The sequence below is a fragment of the Cnephaeus nilssonii genome (genome assembly GCF_951640355.1).
Source record: "Cnephaeus nilssonii genome assembly, chromosome: 13".
Lineage (NCBI taxonomy): Eukaryota > Metazoa > Chordata > Mammalia > Chiroptera > Vespertilionidae > Cnephaeus > Cnephaeus nilssonii.
In genome coordinates this window covers 75,261,607-75,283,510 of record NC_137084.1, presented here as the reverse complement: position 1 = coordinate 75,283,510, position 21,904 = coordinate 75,261,607, and the positions used below count along the sequence as shown (strand labels likewise).

The window sequence follows — 21,904 nt, the reverse complement described above, 5'->3', positions numbered from 1 at the left end:
GTAATAGAGAACTGAAATGCATAAATATGTCAGAATACATACATACATATATATATATATATATATATATATATATATATATATATATATATATATATACTGTTTATATGAAGCCCCTAGAACTACAAAAAATGCAGAAATTCACTGTTAATAACTCATTCTCAAATTCCACCCCCCCTTAAAAATCAAATTGCCCCCCTGGGGGGGGGTGCCCCACATTGGGGAACAATGGTCTAAATCATATAATTGAAAAACTTCTCAAAATTGGAGCTTTCAGAAAATTTTAAGCTTCAGCAAAATGCTTATTTTCAGGAGGAAGTTATCAAAAATGTTCAAAATCAGGTCTATAATTAGGAAGAATGTGAGCATCAAAACCCAATTTAAAAAGACTTCTTCTTGCCAAGACTTTTTTGTATGAAAAGCAATTTCTAATAGCCTTACCCCTCCCTGCATTTGTAACTACCTCCCTCCACTAAGAAGTTACTCCTATACACTTCATTTATCCAAAACACAAACCAGCAGTGGGTCTTGGACAAACCATTTTTGGGCCTAGTTTTCCTAAGACAAAAATATCATAGGGGGTATGTGTGTGTGAGTGCATATGTACACTATTCAGAACTTTAGACGACAGACATAATCTTGAGAAATCAGATAAAAAGTAGAATAAAATCCCACAAAAAGCTGGGAATTATTGCCTTAAGTGATAACCTAGGTCAGTGGTTGGCAAACTCCTTAGTCAACAGAGCCAAATATCAACACTACAACAATTGAAATTTCTTTTGAGAGGCAAATTTTTTAAACTTAAACTTCTTCAAAATAGACTCGCCCAGGCCGTGGTATTTTGTGGAAGAGCCACACTCAAGGGGCCAAAGAGCCGCATGTGGCTCGCAAGCCGCAGTTTGCTGACCACGGCCCTAAGTATTTGCAAGCCTGGAGAAGGGACATCCACACCTCCGTTTGGCTCAGTGGATAGAGCATTGGCCTGCGAACTGAAAGGTCCCAGGCTCGATTCCGGTCAAGGCACATGCCTGGGTTGTGGGCTTGATCCCCAGTGGGGGACTTGCAGGAGGCAGCCAAACCATGATTGCTATGTGTGCCAAGCGTCACTTCTCTCTCCATCTACCTTCCTCTCTGAAATCAATAAAATATATTTTAAAAAAACAAAACTACAATGTTAACTGTTTGACCTATTCACTAGTGCCTGTTCAGCAACATTGTAGCATGTAGTACAGATGCTGTTTAGAGAATGGATGACCTTCCCGGGACGACCAAGGCCAGATCAGAAGGCCAGGATAAAATGGCCACGCTCCCTGGCTTCCACTTCCACAGACAGGCCTTCATGCCTGGTGCCGCTCCCAGGCCTGAGCAAAGGGTGCCACCTGGAGGACCTCCGTTTTAGAGAGAAACCCCGTGCAAAACGACCATGAAACTTGTCACCAACCATTCAGTATCCCCATAGCAGCAGAAGCTACTTTCAAGTCACCTTATGAATTTAAGTAGTTTACAGTCTTGCTTTCTAACCAAAACTTCCCATTTTACAAAAAAATCTTGGGGAACCTTTCTTGAACTTCATTTCTCAGTCATTTGTGTAGTTCTGATTGTTATTTGGAAAGAGATTTCTCCATTGGCCCACAGATCCACTAAATGAGTAGAGTCTCTTCAAGTTCCCTTCCTCCCATAACCTATAAGCTCTTCTATAGGGATGGGGTTCTACTTCCACTTCAGCTCAAGTTCTAGTCAGAATAGGTACCTTCAAAGTCCCTATAAGAGCTGCCAGACCCAGCTTCCACGTGCTCAATAAGGGGGTTCATTCCTAACCAGGATGAGCATCCACTTAACCATCACCATTGCTTTGGCAGGGAAAAGGATGGAGTGTACCCATTCTGTCTGCCACAGTCTTCAAACTGTTCATTAGGGGAAGTGTCCCAGGGGACAGTCTACCAGCCTCAAAAGAATTGTAATGCAGTTTTCTGTGCTACTATAGGGAGGGAAGGAATGAGGAGTGAGCTTTTCAATTATAAGAAATCCCAAGCCCAAATTGCTGTACCTGTCAAGCAACAAGAATAGCTTCTATGAACAAAAGAAATCTGCCATTCTGTTTGATAGACTTGTGATGCATTTATTTCAGTTCTGTCCTTAGTTCCCTATTCTCTCAATTGCTGAGAAAAGAATGTTACCTGAAATTGTGTGAATTTTCAAAAACAAATACTTTCTTTACCTGTAAAAATGGCCCATTCCTCCTCTCAAGAAAGAGCTTTTTTGTTCTCAAAAAACTAAAGTTGCTTCAGGAAATTCTTTTTTTTTTTTTTTTTTTCAGTGAGCCCTCAGTAGGACATGCTAAGTATACGTAGACAAATAGCTTGTCATTAACCACAGCCGAGTTCTGCTATACAAAGAAAACCAATCTTCCCCTTCTTGTTTGTTCTATGACCCCTAAATAGGTAAAAGAAAAACTAAGCAACCACAATGACGACAGGCTGAGCCACAACTAAGAATGAAAGGGCAAAGGCAGAACACTTCCAGGAGGATAAACAATTTGCTATGTGTGCCAAGGGTCAGCCATTGGACCTAAGGAACCATGCTCACTGTATTGAAAAATTCCTCCAGACAGCATCTTCCTCAAAAGCACATGAGGAGCACACCCTCAACCTCTTTTCGCAGGAAGAAACCATATTTCCGTAGAAAAAGACACATCCAGAGCACTATAGAGATCCAGGACAACCTTAAAGTAATACATACCTCCAACGGCTGCAAAGAGTTAAACACACAGTAAGTTAACAGATGACCTATGTCCACCAAGTAAAGAAGTAGGCTACAGAGCCTAAAGTTAGTGTCTCATGGCACATACATGCTGAAAGAACACTGGCAAGTTTAAACCTTTGCCATTTGCCCTGGCCAGGTAGTTCAGTTGGTTAGAGCATTCATTGTCCTGATATGCCAAGGTTCCAGATTTGATCCCGTCAGGCACATACAAGAATCAACCAATGAATGCATAACTAAGTGGAAGAACAAACTGATGTTTTTTTTTCTCTCTCTCTTCCACCCACTTTCTAAAATGAATTAAGAAAATATATGAAAATATATTTCTCATTTGATAATGTACGGAAACAGTGGAGCTAGAGAAGGCAAACAAAACAAAACAAACCCAACCAAAAAAAAAAAAAAAAAAGAATGTATAGAAGTATCAAAATGGCAAAGTAGGGTCTCCTAGCCAGTTTATCTCAGTGGATAGAGTGTAGGCCCTTGGACTAAAGGGTCATGGGTTTGATTCTGGTCTAGGGCATGTACCTCGGTTGCAGGCTCAATCCCTGGCCCCAGTTGGGGCGCATGCGGGAGGCAACCAATCAATGTGTCTCTCTCACATCATGTTTCTCTCTCTCTGTCTCTCCCCCTCCCTTCCACTCTCTAAAAATCAATGGCAAAATATCCTTGAGGATTAATAACAACAAAAGATAAAGTAGGTAAATGCTGTGCTCACTTCCTTCCATGACCACAACTAAATTACAGAACAACCATCATTCAGAACCACCTGAAATCTAGCTGAACCGAAGTCCTATAACTAAGGATAATAAAGAAGCCATAAAGAGATTATATAAAGAGGCCATGAAGAAACTGGTAGGGGAATGGAGACGAGAATGGGCAGGCCGCACACCTACAATGTGGCAGTTAAGAAACAGGAGGCATATCTCGGCTGTGGAGGTCCCCCTTGAGGAGCCCCACAATGGGTTCCCCAGCCCAGGACTCCAATGTCAAGAAGTCCCCATAACTTCTAGCTGTGAGAGGCAGGAGGGAGGGCTGCTGAGTAAGAAAGAGGGCTGCTGAAGTCCCAGGTGTTCCTCTTCAAGGGTCTGGGCACAGACATATTTGCTTTCAGACTCACTCACTCTGAGCAGCAGCTTGAAAAGTGCTGAGACATAGAGAGAACTGAACTGACTAGCTTCAGGGTGAGGGCTGGAGGGGCAGGCACCAGGGCATCTCACTCTGGGACAGAAGTGCTGGCAGATGCCGCTGTTCCTTTGTTAAGCCCTCCCCCAAACCAGCTGGCAGGTGCAGTGGGCACCAAATCTGAGTCTCCATCAAGCTGGCTAACACTGCACATCCTCCCACCCTGGGGATTCTCTGGGATGCCGACCCTCCCCAAGTCGAGTACCTGGCCCAAACTTCTTCCAGCAGAGTTTCTACACAAATGGCCTGTCTCAGGTCACACTGAGGACTTTCTAAAATCTCTCAAAGATTCACAAACCCCAAACAAGAAGCGTATGGCCTCAAAATGCCCGGTACTTCTGGCTGGGTGGCCACAAGCCCGGCAAGAGTGGCAGCTGGCCTAGAATTTCAGCTTAGCCTTTCCCTGGAGCCTTCAAGCTCAACGGAGATGGCAATCACCTGCAGATCACGTTGTAGCTCCTACCAGGTGGCTCTAGGCCGGGCACAGGGAGCAGCTAACTTTGGCCTGCACTGGAGCCCATCGCAAGAGGCTCCAGAGCCAACATGCCCCTTGGCCAGCCTAAGACTACACAAGACCACCACCCAACCACCTCCAGAAATGAAACACCCAAATGGAAAACAAGCACAAGAGCCCTGCTGAAGGAAAACTTCCCTGAGGTCACTCCCTGCACAAGTTTGTCAGCTGTAATCACCACCATCCCTCAGAGCCAGTCAGTCAGAGGGTCAATCCCTCCCACTGACATGCCAACAGCAATCAAGGCTCAACTACAACAGTAGGGCACACACAACCTACACAGGGACACTGCTGGAGCACCCAGCTCAGGTGACCAGGGAGACTGTGCCATTGGGCCCCACAGGACACTTAAGAGCACTCTATCAGGATCAGGAGATGTAGCAGATCTACTTAATACATGGACACAAACATAGGGAGTCAGCCTAAATGAGGAGACAAAGAAACATATCCCCAATGGAAGAACAGGACAAAAAGTGAGAAAAAGAGCTAAATGAGATGGAGACAAGCAATCTACCATATAGTGTTCAAAGCACTGGTTGTAAAGGTGCTTAACAAACTTAGAAGAGTAGATTAACTCAGTGAAAACTTTAACAAAGAGAGAGAAAATATAAAAATAGAGAAACCATAAAAAAAGAATCAGTCAGAAATGAATACAATAATTGAAATGAAGAATACATTAGAGGGAATCAACAGATTAGGTGAAGCAGAAGATTGAATCAGTGATTTGGAAGACAAGGTAGCAAAAAACATCCAATCAAAAAAGCAAAAAAGAAAAGGAATTTTAAAAATGAGGATAGTTTAAGCAACCTCTAGGACGACATTGAACATACCAACATTCACATCATAGGGATACAGAAGAGAGAGAGCAAGGAACTGAAAACTTATTTGAAGAAATAATGATGGAAAACTTCACTAACTTGGAAAAAAAATAGACATATAAGTCCAGGAAGCACACAAAGTCCCCCAAAAGATTAACCCAAACAGTCCCATGCCAAGACATAATATAATTAACATGACAGGTTAAAGACAGAGAATATTTTTTTAGCCTCACCCGAGAATATGTTTTTTGGGGGTTTTTTTTAGTGAGAGAGGAAGTCAGAGAGAAACATCGACTGGTGCCTCCTGTAAGCGTTCTGACCAGGGATTGAATATGCAACCTTTTGGTGCATGGGACGACATTCCAACCAACTGAACCACCCAGCCAGAACCAGAGAATCTTAAAAGCAGCAAGAGAGAGAGAGCGCCGAACCCTAAAAAGCAGCAAGAGAAAAACAGTTAGTTACCTACAAGGAAGCTGTCATGAGTCAGTCAGTTGGTTTCTTAAGAGAAACTTTGTGCACCACCACCACCCCGGAAGAAATTGGCACAAAAATATTCAAAGTCATGAAAGGCAAGGACATACAACCAAGATTACCCAGTAAGGCTATAATTTAAAATCAGAGAGACAAGAAAAAGCTGTAGGAATTCATCACCATCAAAGCAGCAATACAAGAAATGTTCATGGAGCTTTCTTTAAGAAGAAAGGCATAAATATGAATAACAAAATGACAATAACTACGTCTCTATCAATAACCACTTTAAATGTAAATAAATTCAATGCTCCAATTCAAAGATATAGGAAAGCTGAATAAATAACAAGACCCATAAAAACACTATCTACAAGAGACACACATTAGATTGAAAGAAACACACATACTGAAAGTAAAAGGATGGAAAAGGATATTTCATGCAAATGGAAACAACAAAATGCCAAAGTAGCAAAATATCTGCCAGACAAAATAGACTTTAAAACAAAAGCTATAATCAGACACAAAAAATGACATTTCTTAATGATAAAGGAATCAATACAACAGGAAGAAATAACCCTTCTAAACATGGATGCATTCAATACAGGCAAACCTAAATATATAAAGCAAATAATGACAGACATAACAGGAGAGATGGACAATAATGAATTCAGTAAAGTAGCAGGATACAAAATTTATATTCATAAATTAATTGTATTTTATACATCAATAATGAACTATCAGAAAGAGAAATTAAGAAAACAATCCCATTTACAATTGCACTGAAAAAAAAAAACAAAAAAACACCTAGGAATAAATTTAACCATGGAGGGAAAAGACCTGTACTTGGGAAACTGTAAGACATTGAAGAAAGAAAATGAAGAATATACAAATAAATAAAAGGACATACAATGCTCGTGAAAAAACTAACACCATTAAAATGTCCATGTTACCCAAAGCACTCTATAAATTTAATGCAATCCCTATCAAAACACCAGTGGCATTTTTCCAGAAATAGAGCAAATAATCATAAAATTTATATAGAACCATAAAAGACCCCAAATAGCCAAAGCAATCTTGAGAAGGAATAACAAAATAGGAGGCCTCACATTACCTGATATCAAACTATACTACAAAGCTGTAGTAATCAAAACAGCATAATATTGGCATAAACACACACACATAGACCAATGGAACAGAATACAGAGCATGGAAATAAACCTATACCTATATGGTCAACAAATTTATGGCAATAAAGGCAAGAATACACCATGGGTTAAAGACAGTCTCTTCAATACATGGTGTTAGGAAAACTGGACAGTCACATGCAAAACAATGAAATTAGATCACTTTCTTACACCATATACAAGAATAACTCAACATGGTTTAAAGACCGAAATGTAAGACCTGAAACCATAAAGCTCTTAGAGGAAAACATAGGCAGTAAGTTCTTTGACATTACTCTTAGTAATATGTTTTTGGATATGTCTCCTTGGACATTGGAAACAAAAGAAAAAATAACGGGACTACGTCAAACTAAAAAGTTTTTGCACAGTAAAGGAAACCATCAAAATGAAAAGATTAACCTACTGAACTGGAAAAGATATTTGTCAATGACATACCTGATAAGTGGTTAATATCCAAAATATATAAGGAACTCATACAACTTAACACAAACAAGTAAACAAACACTCCAATTAAAAAAATGGACAGTGGACCTGAATAGACATTTCTTCAAAAAGGATACAGACATAAAAAGATGCTCAACATACTAATCATCAGAAAAATGCAAATTATAGCCACAATGAGATATCACCTCACACCTATCAGAATGGCTATCATCAATAAATCACCAAACAAGTGCTGGTAAGAATGTGGAGAAAAGGAAACCCTCACTGTTGGTGGGATTGGAGATTGGTGCAGCCACTATGAAACAGTATGGAGATTCCTCAAAAAATTTAAAAACAGAATGACCATATGACCCAGAAATTCTACTTCTGAGTATTTATCCAAAGAAACCCAAAACATTAATTCATTTCAAAGACATACCCACCATGTTCACTGCAGCATTATTTACATTTGCCAAGATAGGGAAGCACCTTAAGTATCCACTGATAGGAGAATAAAGAAGCTGTAGTATGTTTATACAACGGAACATTACTCAACCATAAAGAAGAATTAAATCTTGCCATTTACATCATGGATAGACCTAGAGGGTATTATGCTAAGTGACATAAGTCAGAAAGAGAAAGACAAGTACAATGTAATTTCACTTACATGTGGAATCTAAAAAACACACAATAAATGTATCAACAAAACAGAAACAAACTAATAGATACAGAGAACTAATTGATGATTGCCAGATGAGAGGGAGGATGGGGAGATGAGTTGAAAGCTGAAGGATTCAGAAGTAAGAAGTGCCAATTATAAAATTAGTCAAGAAGATGTAAAGTATAGCATAGGGAAATATTGTCAATATTGTAATAATGATGTAAAGGGTCAGAGAAATATTGTCAATATTGTAATAATGATGTAAAGGGTCAGATGGGTACTAAACGTATAGGGAAGATTACTTTATAAGATATGTAAATGTCTAATTACTATGTTGTACTCCTAAAGCTAATATAATATTGTATGTCAACTATAATTGTCAAATAAAAAATATCTTTAAAATAGAATTTAGTTAAAATAGCAAAAATTTATACTAAAAGTCCTAAGGATTCTGAGAAATTATCAGATAGTGTTACAAAGAAAGAGGATAAAAAGTCAGTGAGCGCCCTGGCCGGTTTGGCTCAGTGGATAGAGCGTCGGCCTGTGGACTGAAGGGTCCCAGGTTCGAGTCCGGTCAAGGGCATGTATCCTGGTTGCGGGCACATCCCCAGTAGGGTGTGTGCAGGAGGCAGCTGATTGATGTTTCTCTCTCATCAGTGTTTCTAACTTTCTATTCCTCTCCCTTCCTCTCTGTAAAAAATCAATAAAATATATTTAAAAAAAAAAGTCAGTGAGCCCTCTGTGAGGATCATGTCAGTAAAAGAATAGCAGAAAAGATAAGAAATTTGGTCTCTTTTGTCAAAGTTCCCATTTTATTAAAGACACTCCCCTTCAAAGTATTATTTATTGGAAAGAAATTTTAAAGGAAGTCTTCTTAATTCCTACAAGGCCAAATATGTTCCTCTACCTCCCAAAATACATCTCCCATTTGCTCACAAATTCTGTACCCTGACCCTTGGAATCTCCTGGATTCCCTGATCGGAGGCCAGGTTCTTCCATTACATATTGGTTCACCCAAACCAATGGGTGTTCCACGGAGTCTTTAGAGAAGTAATTATGCCAAGAGAGGAATCCACATAGTCAAGACATGGCTTTCTTAGGAATGGTTCTTATTTAATCTTTGCAAGAGCAGCTGCTCTTCTTTCTGTATTCTGGAACAAGGCACGAATTAAAGCTTTTACTTCACTGGAAGAGAATGCAGCTGCCAAGGGTCCTTTTCCATCTGCCCACCTGCAAAATAAAAGATAAAATTATTTTTCCTATTATGTCCCTGAAGTATAAGCAAATTTAAAAAATGCTGTTTTGATCCCAAATGTTTGTTTTAATAGAAATAAAACAAATCCTGGCATCCTTCCCCTTCTTTATGGATCTACCACTCACTCTCTTTGACCTCTTTGGCTTCTTGGCTGCATTTTAGTATCAGCACAGACAGATAAAGAGACCAAGTTAGGAAGATAAGACTATTCTCCCTTATTCTATACTCACTAAACCCTGTTGGAACTTGACAATTATGACCACAACCTCATATGTTTATATAGAGTACTAGAGGCCCGGTGCATGAAATTTGTGCATGGGAAGGAGGGGGAGTCCCTCAGTCCAGCCTGCACCGTCTCCAATCTGGGACCCCTCGAGGGATGTCTGACTGCCCGTTTAGGCCTGATCCCAATGGGCAGTCGGACATCTCTCTCACAATCCAGGACTGCTGGCTCCCAACCACTCGCCTGCCTGCCTGATTGCCCTTAAATGCTTCTGCCTGCCAGCCTGATCGACGCCTAACTGCTCCCCTGCCAGTCCGATTGCCCCTAACTGCCCTCCCCTGCCGGCCAGGTTGCCCCCAATTGCCCTCCCCTGCAGGCCTGATCACCCCCAACTGCTCTCCTCTGCTGGCCATCTTGTGTCCACATGGAGGCGGCCATCTTTGACCACATGGGGGCAGCCATCTTGTTTGTTAGTGTGACGGTCAATTTGCATATTACGCTTATTAGATAGGATTAGGATCTGTAACTACTTTAAAAAGTGAATCACAGGCAACAGATTTCCATTTAGAAAGAACTGCTATAAAAAATACATAGAGAACTCCCATAAGTCAACAATGAAACCACAAACAACCCATTAGAATAAAGGGCAAAAAATATGAACAGGCATTTTACAATAGGAAAAACATGAATGATCAATAAAAAGATGCTCAACATCATTAGAATTTAAGGAAATGTAAATTACAACAACAATAAGCAAAATTCACACCAATTAGAAACAATTTTTAAAGTCTGATAATACCAAATACTGGCGTAAATGTGAAGTAACAAAATAAATAAATTACAAAATATCTGTATAATGGAATATGATACAGCAGTGAAAATGAACTGCAGCTATGCACACCATTGTGAATAAATATAAAAAATATAAAGAAGCAAGTTATAGGAGATTCCACTTATAGAAAGTTCTAAACTTCATATTGTTTAGGGATATGTGCAAATGTGGAAAACTATATGTTGTTTAGGGATATGTGCAAATGTAGTAAAACTATAAAGAAAGGCCAGGAAATTACACAAAATTCAAGATAGTGGTTACCTCTGGTGGGGAGCACTTGGAAAGGAATACAGGGGTCTTCAAAGGCACTGGTAATGTTTTCCTTAAGTTGGGTAATAGGTACGTGAACATTTATTTTACTCCTTTTCTTTAAACCATGAGTATATATTATAGATATTGTACTCTTTCATATGTATATTTTATAATTCTAAAATGTTTAAACTATACCACAGAAGGTAAAAAAAAAAATTCTCAATTAGATATTATTCATATATTTACTGAAATTTCTCTCTGGAAGAAAAAAAAATCTTCCTAGGCAGAAAGAAAAGGAAGCTAAGATGTGAAAGTATTATAATTTTTTTCAGAACAAGGAATTAATGATCATTCTTAGGCTGTAAGAGGGCCCTTGAACAGCAAAAGAAAAATTCTTATATGCTACCCTCTGGAGTCTTACCTAAAGATATTTATTACCCACTAAGGACTTGTAAATAACAAATAAATAAAACAAATTTTGTACTAAATATAAGTTAGAAGTATTTTGATATGATTTTTTACAAATAGAAATCTCATTTACATTGTTTTAGAAAAGAAAATATTTGCTAAGAACAATTCAGACCCATCTACGTCTAATATAATTGGGGATCTATAATAAACAAAGCTAAAACAGATAAGCAAGTAGCTATGGGGATAGAGATGGACTTTTAAGGCTATTCAGGGAGCTCCCTGAGCAAGGTATGCATACTGGTTAATAATCTACCAAGTCAATAATAAAAGCATCCATGGATGTGTAACTAACCCACACCTATTCTGTTTTGTGTGGTATCGATGCCCTCCGCACATTCAGTGTGATATGATATAGACAGCATACAAACACTGGGACAGCAATGTTAACTGATGGTGGTGAGAGGAAACATCATCTACTTTATTAAGAAAAAGTGAATCTTTTCTATGTGTACAGTGCTTAATCTCTAACCCTACTGTACTTCCTGCAGAAAAACTGATGATCAATTAAACAATGGTTTGAGGTTGAATAATACAAATAAAAGTCACTTCTCTGTAAAAGTGTCAAAGCCAATGTTAAAATGCATTCACTGTTGGTTAAAATGGGCAACAATTTCCATATAGGTGTGAGAAGGTGTACTTCTTACAAATCCAAGATCATTTGTACAGTATCCCAAAGCAACATGTTCAAGACCACAATTATATGAAACAAGAAGTCTTTATGTTAACAAATATGAAAAAGTGATAATGAGATCCACAATATGATAGATAATGCAAAGGTCCCAACTACTGCTACTCAATAGGAAGTTCTTTCCTGGGTAACATTAAGAAATAGAGAATAATCCTATATAATAAAAACCTAATATGCAAATCAACTGAACAGCGAAATGATTGGTCACTATGACATACACTGACCATCAGGGGACAGACGCTCAATGCAGGAGCTGCCCCCTGGTGGTCAGTGCGCTCCCACAGGGGGAGCACCGTTCAGCCAGAAGCCAGGCTCACCACTGGCGAGCGCAGCAGTGGTGGCGGGAGCCTCTGCAGCAGCACTAAGGAGCAGCAAGCAGGCAGGCGGTAAGGAGCAAGGGGTCCCGGGCTGCGAGAGGGCGCAGACCAGGCTGAGGGACACACACACCCTCCCCCCCAAGTGCATGCATTTCATGCACCAGGCCTCTAGTATTATAACTATATATGGTATCAGATGGGTACATAAAATAATCTCCCCATGCAAAGAAAGAGAGAGAAAGAGAAAGAAAGGGAGCGAGGGGGGGGGGGGAGAGAGAGAGCAGGGAAGGGAGGTAGGAAGGGAGTGAGGGAGGAAGGAAAGCAGGAAGGAAGGAAAGGAAAGGAAGCACTGCTCTCAATGGCACTATTACTCCTTGAAACTGTGAAAAGATCATTCTACCCACCGATCCCCAATTTCTTGCAGGCTGGCCTGTAACATCATCATCAGTTCTTTGAATGGCATCCATTTTGGCACATAGACTGGAACCTCTTCTTGATATTTCTTGTTCTTGCTTTCTTCAGAGAGAGGTGCAAATACTTGGGGTCCTTCATCCATCACTGTTTTGCACAAGGAATACAATCTATCACCATCTTCAGTAGAGATGTCCTGGTTTTGCACAAATGGAACACAACAAAATAGAATTGGGCCAGCTTAGTAGTAAGGAAAGGGCAGATCTTTGGTGCATGTTGTCCAAGCAGTCAGCTAACAGCAATATGTTTTCCAACCAATTTAGCACCTCTTACTGCACACTAGATTTCATCAGCTCTTTGACAATACTCCTACAGCTAGAGTGACACAAAATATGTTTCAACAGATTGTTAGTAATTTAGTTTGCCTGCATGAAAAAGCCCATTTCTCCAGCAGGATGTAGCACAGCTTGCTACAAAGCAGGGCATGTTATTACAAACAAGGTTTAAGTCCATTTATGCTTTAGAGGCATGAGATAGCAGAGTCCAGGCAACTTTTGTAGGTCACACATATAATCCCAATTGCATCTCACTTTACTAAATTAAATTATTTAATTTATTTGAAAATTAAATATACATGACTTCATACTTTACAGCCCATCTCGGGACTACTGTTTCCAACCTTCTCATTCATAATTTACGCCGATGCTAGATGGAAAAGTAGTGTAATCCTACCTTCATATATGGCTATAAAAGAGAGGGATTAGCAAGTCTCTAGAGCAAAAAAAGAATTAAGATAAAACTAAAAAAACAACAACTATGAATTAGATATAAAACATGAACAATTTCTTCTACCATCTGTGTTGACAAAAAATGAGACTTCAATAACACAGTCCTAGTAAAGTGACAATCTAGGACAAGAAGTGCATATCAAGTCTGGTGAGGCATCTAACAGCTCTTACCTCCAGGGCAGTGATTCTGCCAATAATCTCAGAAATTGCTGTATTGAGTAAAGTCCCCATAGCCTTGCAATATATGTTCACTGGCAGGACATCCTGCCACACAATTCCAAGTCTCTTTAGTTGGTGCAGTACCTGTCAGAAGAATACAGCTATTTACATAAAAGAGAGATTGCTGTAACTTCTTTCCAGATTTACATTTATCATTTGTGTGTTTATGAGAGAAGAGGCAGCATATAAAGGTGAGGTAAAGTAACCAAGAATATGTGCTTCTTGAATATTAAACCTTAGTGATATGCCTGCTAGATGAAAAACACTTATCCTGAGGACAGGAAAATGACACTAAAAAATAAATCACATAGGAAAGAGGGGCATTAAGATGAAAGCTAATATTTCAAATTTCCCAAACCCAAGTTCATGGGTTAAGTATTTGCTTTGACAGACTTAAAACTTGTCACATAATGAGTTGATGGGAAGGTAGCTTCCTGTTGACTGGGGGGGGGGGGGGGGGGGGCGGGCGGGGTGGCAGAAGGGAACGATCATAAGTATGACTGTAAAAGGTATCCAGATTGTCTAATGAGGGCTGTGTGGAATCAACTGAGCTATCTGTTACATAGTTTTTGGTGTTTAAAAACAAGGGGGACATCTAAAGATAGAAAACAAATTCCAGAGCTAACAACAGCCTCCCACCTGACGGACTGCTTTACTTGCTGCATAATAGTTCTCTTCATCATCCATGTTTGAAAAGTTTCTCGCACTTGATAATCTTTCAAGAAGTTCTCCTTTCTGTGCCCGCATTTGGGCCAAAAAACATTCTGTCCCTATAATGAGAAATGAGAATAAAGAATTCTAACAGTTGTTCAATTACACACTACAAAACTACGGTGGAAGAGGAGAGAAGCATGCACTATGGATCTGCTCTGCTTACTTGAAAACATTTGCTTATTATCTAGCAAACAAGCATAAAGCTGCCCTAAGGTTACTAGAGACAGTCATTTCTAACACATTAGCCAGCTCCTCCAAACCCATCCTTAGGATAATAAGTCTTTCCCAATAGCTTGTTCAGAGTCAGATGAGAAAAATAACTTACATAGAAGCAGCTACTTATTTTCTGAAAGATCTATAACACCCAAGGAATATCAGGAATTGAAAAGCTAAATGAATAATACAGAGTCTCTGCCTTTCTTAGGCTGTCATTATAGCAAAATTATTGATTTATCCCACATTTCATTTCTTTTGATTTTTTTTAATAATCCCAAGTAAAGCTAAGGGAGGTAGAAGAAGAGGGAGCTATCTTGAGGTTTTGCAAAATAACAAGCACTGACATTAGCGAGCTCTTACCAACAATGCTAACGGAACTGTCACAATACAAATCTTACTATTTGTCATTCTGATTTGGTGAATTCTATTTGTCTTACTATTTGTCAAACTCTGATTTGGTGAATTCACTGCACATTAGCAATGCAGTTTGGAACTCTAATATATCATGAAATCATGTCAAGAAAAAGTAATGCTTCCACAAAGGGTACATTCACTTTATAAAATTAAATAACTAGGAATACTTGCAAATTAAATGCCCACCTACTTTCCAACATAGCTCAGGACCACCACCTAATTTCTAATTGCCACATTCATAAATTACAAAGATACCAGGCTGAGAAGCTGCATAATCAATGTGCTTTACTGAATTTAAGGCATCAGTTACCAAGTCTCCTGAAGCCAGGTACAAGATCCACAAAAGTAGTAGTGCCATCGCAAAGAACGGGAGCAAGACGTAATCTGAACTGATGCCCGAGGGTCAGCAAGTGATGAGCAATATACATACAGTTGTTATGATGAATGGCAGCCAATTGGGGAAGTTTTTGAAGATTCTCCCTAGTTAAGGAGAGAAGGTAGAAAAAGAAAGAAATCACCTGTTATTGAAGTTTAACTCTTTCTAGGTTTTAATCATTGTCTGCTGTATAAATGCTGAACATAAGATATAATCTCATCATCCCACTTACAATCAGAGAGAAGTTGTTCTGCCTAAGTGTGACCTTATCCTACAAAACTATCCCAGTAAATAACAAACAAGAAAGAGTAGGGGAATTAAGATGTTTCCCTGTGTCAACTTTTTGTATTGGAAACCTAGCATAGCTATACATAATAAATCCCTTGAAATTTAACACTGATCAGTCTGTGGAAATACAGACTTACTTCCTCTTTCTCAAAATTCCCATTTTATTTATATACTGAAGCACTTAACTATTTTCTAATTCACTAGTTTTCAAAACTGGCTACAGATTAGTCACCTGTGAAATTTAAAATATATAGATATTTAACCTGGCGGGCATGGCTCAGTGGTTAAGTGTTGACCTATGAACCAGATCACGGTTCGAATCCTGGTCAGGGCACACGTCCAGGTTGTGGGCTCAATCCCCAGTGTGGGGTGTGCAAGAGGCAGCCGATCAATGATTCTCTCTCATCATTGATGTTTTTATCTCTCCTCCCTTCCTCTCTGAAATCAATAAAAATATATTTAAAATGTTTCTAAGTATATATATATATATATATATATATATATATATATAGAGAGAGAGAGAGAGAGAGAGAGAGAGAGAGAGAGACTTCAATCCCATACAAATTAAATTACAATCTCTGAATGAAGCTAGGGAATTTATGTTTTAAACCTTCCCAGGTAATCTTAATTTTCATACAAAATCAAAAACCACTGCTCTAAATCTTCCACACATATTAGTCTCCCTACCCAGCCTGGGAAGAGATCTTGTTTTGTATTTCTGCTATATATCCTTCAGCAGTCTCTCAACTAACACTTCCTAGTTTGCTGATTTTATTAATGTCAGGCTAACTATACAAAGTCAGAAACTAACGATCTAAGACAGTTGTCCTTATTTTGGGCTACACATCAGAACAATTTATAGGGCTTTAAAAAACCACAGATGTGTGGGTCTTAAACCAGACTTGTGAATCAAAATCTCTTGGGATAGGACCTAGATAAATATACATATTCTTAAAAGTTTCATAAGTGATTCTAAAATACTGCCAAAGCTGAGAACCCTCATCTAACACAGTGGTTCTCAAAGTGTGGTCCCCTGACAAGCAACATCAGCATGACGTGGAAATTCATTTAAAATTCCAGCCCTTATTTCAGTCCTACTGAATCAAGAAATCTTGGGCACGGTATTTAGAAATCTATATTATAATGAGTCTTCTTGGTAATTCTGATGCACACTCAAATTTGTAAACCACAGGTCCAGCACAAAGTTCCAAGATCATATGGAAGTAAATCTAACTTCACAGTAGTGTGCAAAATGTTTCTAAGCATGGACTCCTAAACCAACTGTCTCTGAAACTCAAAAAAACATGGCTATCAGTTGACCAGAGATGTTTTCTTTTCCTTTACTTGACTAAGTAGACAGTGAAATAAAAATTTTAAAACACAGCGAAGAAAATATAACTAAAAATAATAAGGTTCACAATGTTTTCTTTTATAACAAAAACAGGTGTACCCACTTAAAAACATTTCAATATTCAAAAATCTGAACTAAAAATACTACAAATAATAAACTAATTTTGTTCTTTGAAACCAGGAGTCCTCAACTAATGAATAACCGTGCTGACGTAATATTTAAAACTTTCATAAAAGATATCCAAAATACTTAATGTGGATAACAGAGAGAGCTCTTGGAGGCTTAAAGTTATGAATAACTTTTCAGGTTAATATTAAAAGAAACTTCAAAAGTCCACGACATTAAGTAAATATAGCCTAAAATAGCTAGAAAAAGTAGCTGATTATTTGACAGTTAAATGGCAATCCCTTGTGGTATTAAGTCTACAAAGCCAAGAGAAAATGTAGTATGTTTACTAGATAGCAATGTGGAGTGATGGCCTTTTGTTTTGTAACCAAGTAAAGTGAGGCAGTTATCTACCATCAAAAACAGAGTAAAGTTTTTTCGAGTTTTTAAATTTGCATCACCCATTATATTGCAAGATTACAATGTAACTTATTAATAAATGGCCTGTGTCCTTTAAACATGTATTTTAAATGGTTTACTGCATTTCATTGTAAAAATTTTAGTAACCAAAATATCTTTGGTGGGAAATAAGATTACTGGTTTTAACTGACTTACAAACATTTTAGACATACAATACTATACAGAAATGAGATACAGTGGTACTTACTTATGATATGTTGGTACAACATCATGAAACAAATGGAAGATATTCCTCACTGAGTAGAAAAGTTGAACAGCACTAAGAGGAAAACAGTTTCAATAGAAATGCATAAGGATATATTGGAAATAGAAAAAAAATCAAACCAAGTGTACCTTAAGTGACAGTCATCAGCTAAAATGACAATTTGAGCGAACACCTGCCTTGATCACTGCTGAAAACACCACTCATCTAGATGGAAATACACTCTCAGCCAGTATTTGCTAACTAGACTGCAGTCCTAAAAACCTGGATCTCTTAATAATTTTAAGAATTGCAGCATTCAACCCAAAGTCTTTTTCCATTTACCAGTTTGTTTGTTTTCTGCCAGGACCCAGAGTATCCCTTCAGTAACAAACGGAGCTAAGCCTCAAGCAAATGTTACCTACTCACTGATGCACTCTGCAAAGGGCAAGACATCAATAAGGCATTCACTTGGTTCTTTTAGAATCAGTCTGACTTTCAGCTTTCACCTTTTCTCCTTCTTACCCCAATGCAAGGAGATGAATCAACATTTCTAGAATAGAATCTAACCTCAAGGTGTTTTTTTTTGCCCTTTATATCTGGCCTTAGAATACCTAAAGATTATTATTAAAATGCACTCAGAAAGGGCAAATATAAGGTTTCTGCACTTACTTCTATGTAAGAGTATCTTAAACTATGTACCTTGAATAAGTCACAGAAATGCCACAAATGTTTAGAAAAATAAGTTACGGTTATTAAACCCCCAAATACTGTTGCTACTTGATTACTATAATACCTAATTATTTTATTTTATTTTTGCTTCATATGTTCTTTGAGGTTTAATAATAGAGAAGTGAGTTATTGCAGTGTAGTTGTGATTTTATTTGTCCTGTTAAAAACTATTTCTTTTAGTGAAAGAATGGCCATAGACATTCAGTATACAAAAATATTGTTGGGTCGCCCTAGCTAGTTTGGCTCAGTGGATAGAGCATCTGCCTGGGTTCAATTAATAATTTTGAACCCAGGCAGATGCTCTATCCTGTCAAGGGCTCGTGCCCAAGTTGCAGGCTTGATCCCCAGTAGGGGGCGTGCAGGAGGCAGCTGATCAATGATTCTCATCATTGATGTTTCTATCCCTCTCCCTTCTTCTCTGAACTCAATAAAAATATATATATTTGGGTGTTCTGTATTCTCACATATTTATTTTGCCAAAGGAATTAATTAAAACTGGGAGGACTAGCCCTAGCTGGTTTGGCTCAGTGGATAGAGCATCAGCCTGCGGACTGATGGGTCCCAGGTTCGATTCCAGTCAAGGGCACATACCTGGGTTGTGGGCTGGGCTTGATCCCCATTAAGGGACATGCAGGAGGCAGCCGATCAATGATTCTCTCTCATCATTGATGTTTCTATCTCTCTTTCCCTCTCCCTCCCTTTCTGAAATCAATAAAGATCTATTTAAAAAAAACAAAAACTGGGAGGACTAGTGAATATAATGATTCATTAAAGTCATGGAAGTATCTTGGTAAACGTGTTCTTTCTAGAGCAGAATAGAATAAAGGGGTTTGTTTGAATGTGGAGGTAAAAACTGAAACTCTGGAAGCCAATCTGAAGATGCAGTATGATTAGGTCCAGCCCTAACTAATAAAGGTGTTTTCTATGAGGACCAGAAGTAAAAAACTGCTACGTATAGATACATACTGAAGAGGCTTTTGTAATTCTGTTCTGCAATCAACTTGGGCTACAGCCTATCATTTTCTCTTCAATTTTGTCTAGGAGTAGGAAAAAGCTTACAAAAAGAGATACAATATATGCGGAACAGAGTTTGGGGTACCCTGTATACAATGCACATTAGAAGAAATCATCCTGAAAGGGTGATTTTTGACACATTCCATTCTTTTCTTTCTTTGGGTACCCAACAAACTATTATCCCTTTAGAAAATAAATGTTTAAAATGTAAATTAATTAGGGCCTAAATTTCAAAAGGTAACATAAATGTTAAACTAAGGGGCTAGAGCAGGCAGGAATAGATGATATCACTATTACCACTCCTACCAATAACAAACATTTGCGTATTAATAATTTTCCAGGTAGCTTTCTAAATTCCTTACACATGCTTTCTGATGTAATATCATTCAATTCAAATAAAGAAATTAAAATTAAATAAAAATTAAGGAGCTTTCTATTAAAAATAATTAACAATTTTTAACATCAAGGAAAACCATTAGGTGATCCATACAAGTTTCTATTCTTACACCTTGCTATAAGATGTTATTGAAAAGACAAGTTAATTGTTAATATACATCTGTGTGCTGCACTATTTTTTAAAAAAAGCATATTAATTAACTAATGGGATAAGAAAATCCAAAAGAGCCCTGGCCGGTTTTGCTCAGTTGGCCTGTGGACCGAAGGGTCATGGGTTCACATACCTCAGTTGCAGGTTCAATCCCCTGCTGGGTTGGGGCGCATTCGTGAAGTGACCAATCAATGTTTCCCTCTCTTTCTCTTTCTTTCTCTTTCTTTCTCTTTCTCTCTCTCTCTCTCTCTCTCTCTCTCTCTCTCTCTCTCCCCCCTTCCTTCCACTCTGTCTAAAAAAAAAAAAAAAATCAAAAGAAAAAATATCCTCAGCTGAGGATTAAAAAAAAAAAAAAAGAAAACTCATAAGATTCAAGCTAATTTTCTTAATAAATATCAGTTTAGATGCACATTTAACTAAGTCATTGTTCACACAACTCAGAACTCTTACCATTGATCACTACTGGTTGTTGCTTCTAGTAAAGTCTGATAGGCAAGTTCCATTAATTTCTTCACAGATTCACTAACACGACAAGTGGGCAAAGAAAAGGAATGTTGGTCCAATGTATTTTCAGGCTGTAAATTCACCATTTCATTGCACTGAGTTGTGGACATTTTCTGTATTTGTAGCTTGTCATCCTCATCAGGGGTGGGTAAGTCAGGCACACTTATCTTAGAGTCAGGAATAATCTAAGATTCAACATAGAAACAGAAAAAGCACTATCCTCAGAATGATTCAAGTGTAAGCATACAGTGAAGAATAAGATATGATGATAAAGCTAAGGCTTTATAGGGTAATAGAAAAATTTGAGTACAGCCCTGGCCACGTGGTTCAGTTGGTTGAATGTTGTCCCATGCACCAAAAGGTTGCAGGTTCAATTCCTGATCAGGGCGTATACCTAGGTTTCAGGTTTAATACCCAGTCGGGGCATGTGCAGGAGGCAACTGATTGATGTTTCTCTCTCACATCTTAGCTTCTCACTCTCTCTTCTCTCCCTTCCTCTACATGGCAGTATTTTAATGACTGCTCTAAGTTGAGAGCATGTCACCAGAAATAAGTAATTTTTTTTACTATTTACTACAATTCTTCCAATTCTTCTGTGCACTAATTTGGTGAAAATACAAAACCAATGAAGCCTCTCTAACACTTATATGAATGAAAATTCCCAGACGTAGTCAAGACTAAAAAGAAGAATACTAGGCTGTTAATCTGGACACATCAGTGATATTTTTTACCCTAACTTTTGACAAAGCCATTTAACCTCTCCGGACTTCAATTTTCTCATTGTACAAGAAAGAAAAATTGTACTGCAATATGATTTTCAAACCTTGCTGCTTAAAGATGCCCTAGGGGTCAAAAAAAGGAGAGATTAAGCATGTAGAAGCAGCAGATTCCCTAATCCCACTGCAAGAGCAGCAGCTCTGCTCTTCATATACTGGACCTCTATAAAAAATGTATGACAGAAAAAGTTCAGTCTGATAAAAATGTTTAAGTCATCACACTTGTCTTCCAAATCTGTAAAAGGATATAATAGTATCTACTTCATAGTGCTGTTATGAAGTTTATATAAGAATAAAAATGTCAGGGACCTATTAGTCAAAATTATGGCTAACATTAGAATGCAGAAGAAAACATATAATTATAGAGATGATTAGAAAAATGCTAATGTTTGTCTGAAAACTAGTGGACCCAGAATACACAACTCAAAACAGTGACTTCATGAGGAGAGTGAGGGAACCTCAAGATGGAAGAATATAAGATCTAATATGACACCTGTCAGGTTAAAATGTAAAATCAAAACAACAACAAAACACAACTTTAGATGTTTTGCGAAAATAGTGGGTACACATAGGGAGTTGTTTTAGAGAAAATTTAGATGAAGACTATGAAAGGCAAATGAAATTAAAATGATTTATGAAAAAAGGAAGATGAGCTTTTAAAGCTGGGCAGTTTAAAGTATCTAATTCCAGGGCCTTCATGCCAAGAAAAAGAAGCAGGTTAGAATCTACAGCAG

The 21,904-nt window shown here is 38.1% G+C and overlaps 1 protein-coding gene across 2 annotated transcripts in view; it reads right to left on the bottom strand.

Moving 5' to 3' along the window:
* Positions 1–211: 211 nt before the first annotated feature.
* The window catches only part of ZW10 (zw10 kinetochore protein), a 43,438-nt gene continuing 21,745 nt past the window's right edge, over positions 212–21,904 (bottom strand). For both annotated transcript variants that reach the window (XM_079787159.1, XM_079787160.1), the window contains exons 10-16: positions 20,341–20,579; positions 17,604–17,675; positions 15,127–15,296; positions 14,112–14,242; positions 13,425–13,556; positions 12,459–12,661; positions 212–9,246 (exon numbers count right to left, since the gene is read on the bottom strand). In XM_079787159.1, coding sequence (XP_079643285.1) covers positions 9,126–9,246; positions 12,459–12,661; positions 13,425–13,556; positions 14,112–14,242; positions 15,127–15,296; positions 17,604–17,675; positions 20,341–20,579 — 1,068 coding nt within the window. In that variant the 3' untranslated portion in view covers positions 212–9,125. The remainder of the gene's footprint in view (positions 9,247–12,458; positions 12,662–13,424; positions 13,557–14,111; positions 14,243–15,126; positions 15,297–17,603; positions 17,676–20,340; positions 20,580–21,904) is intronic.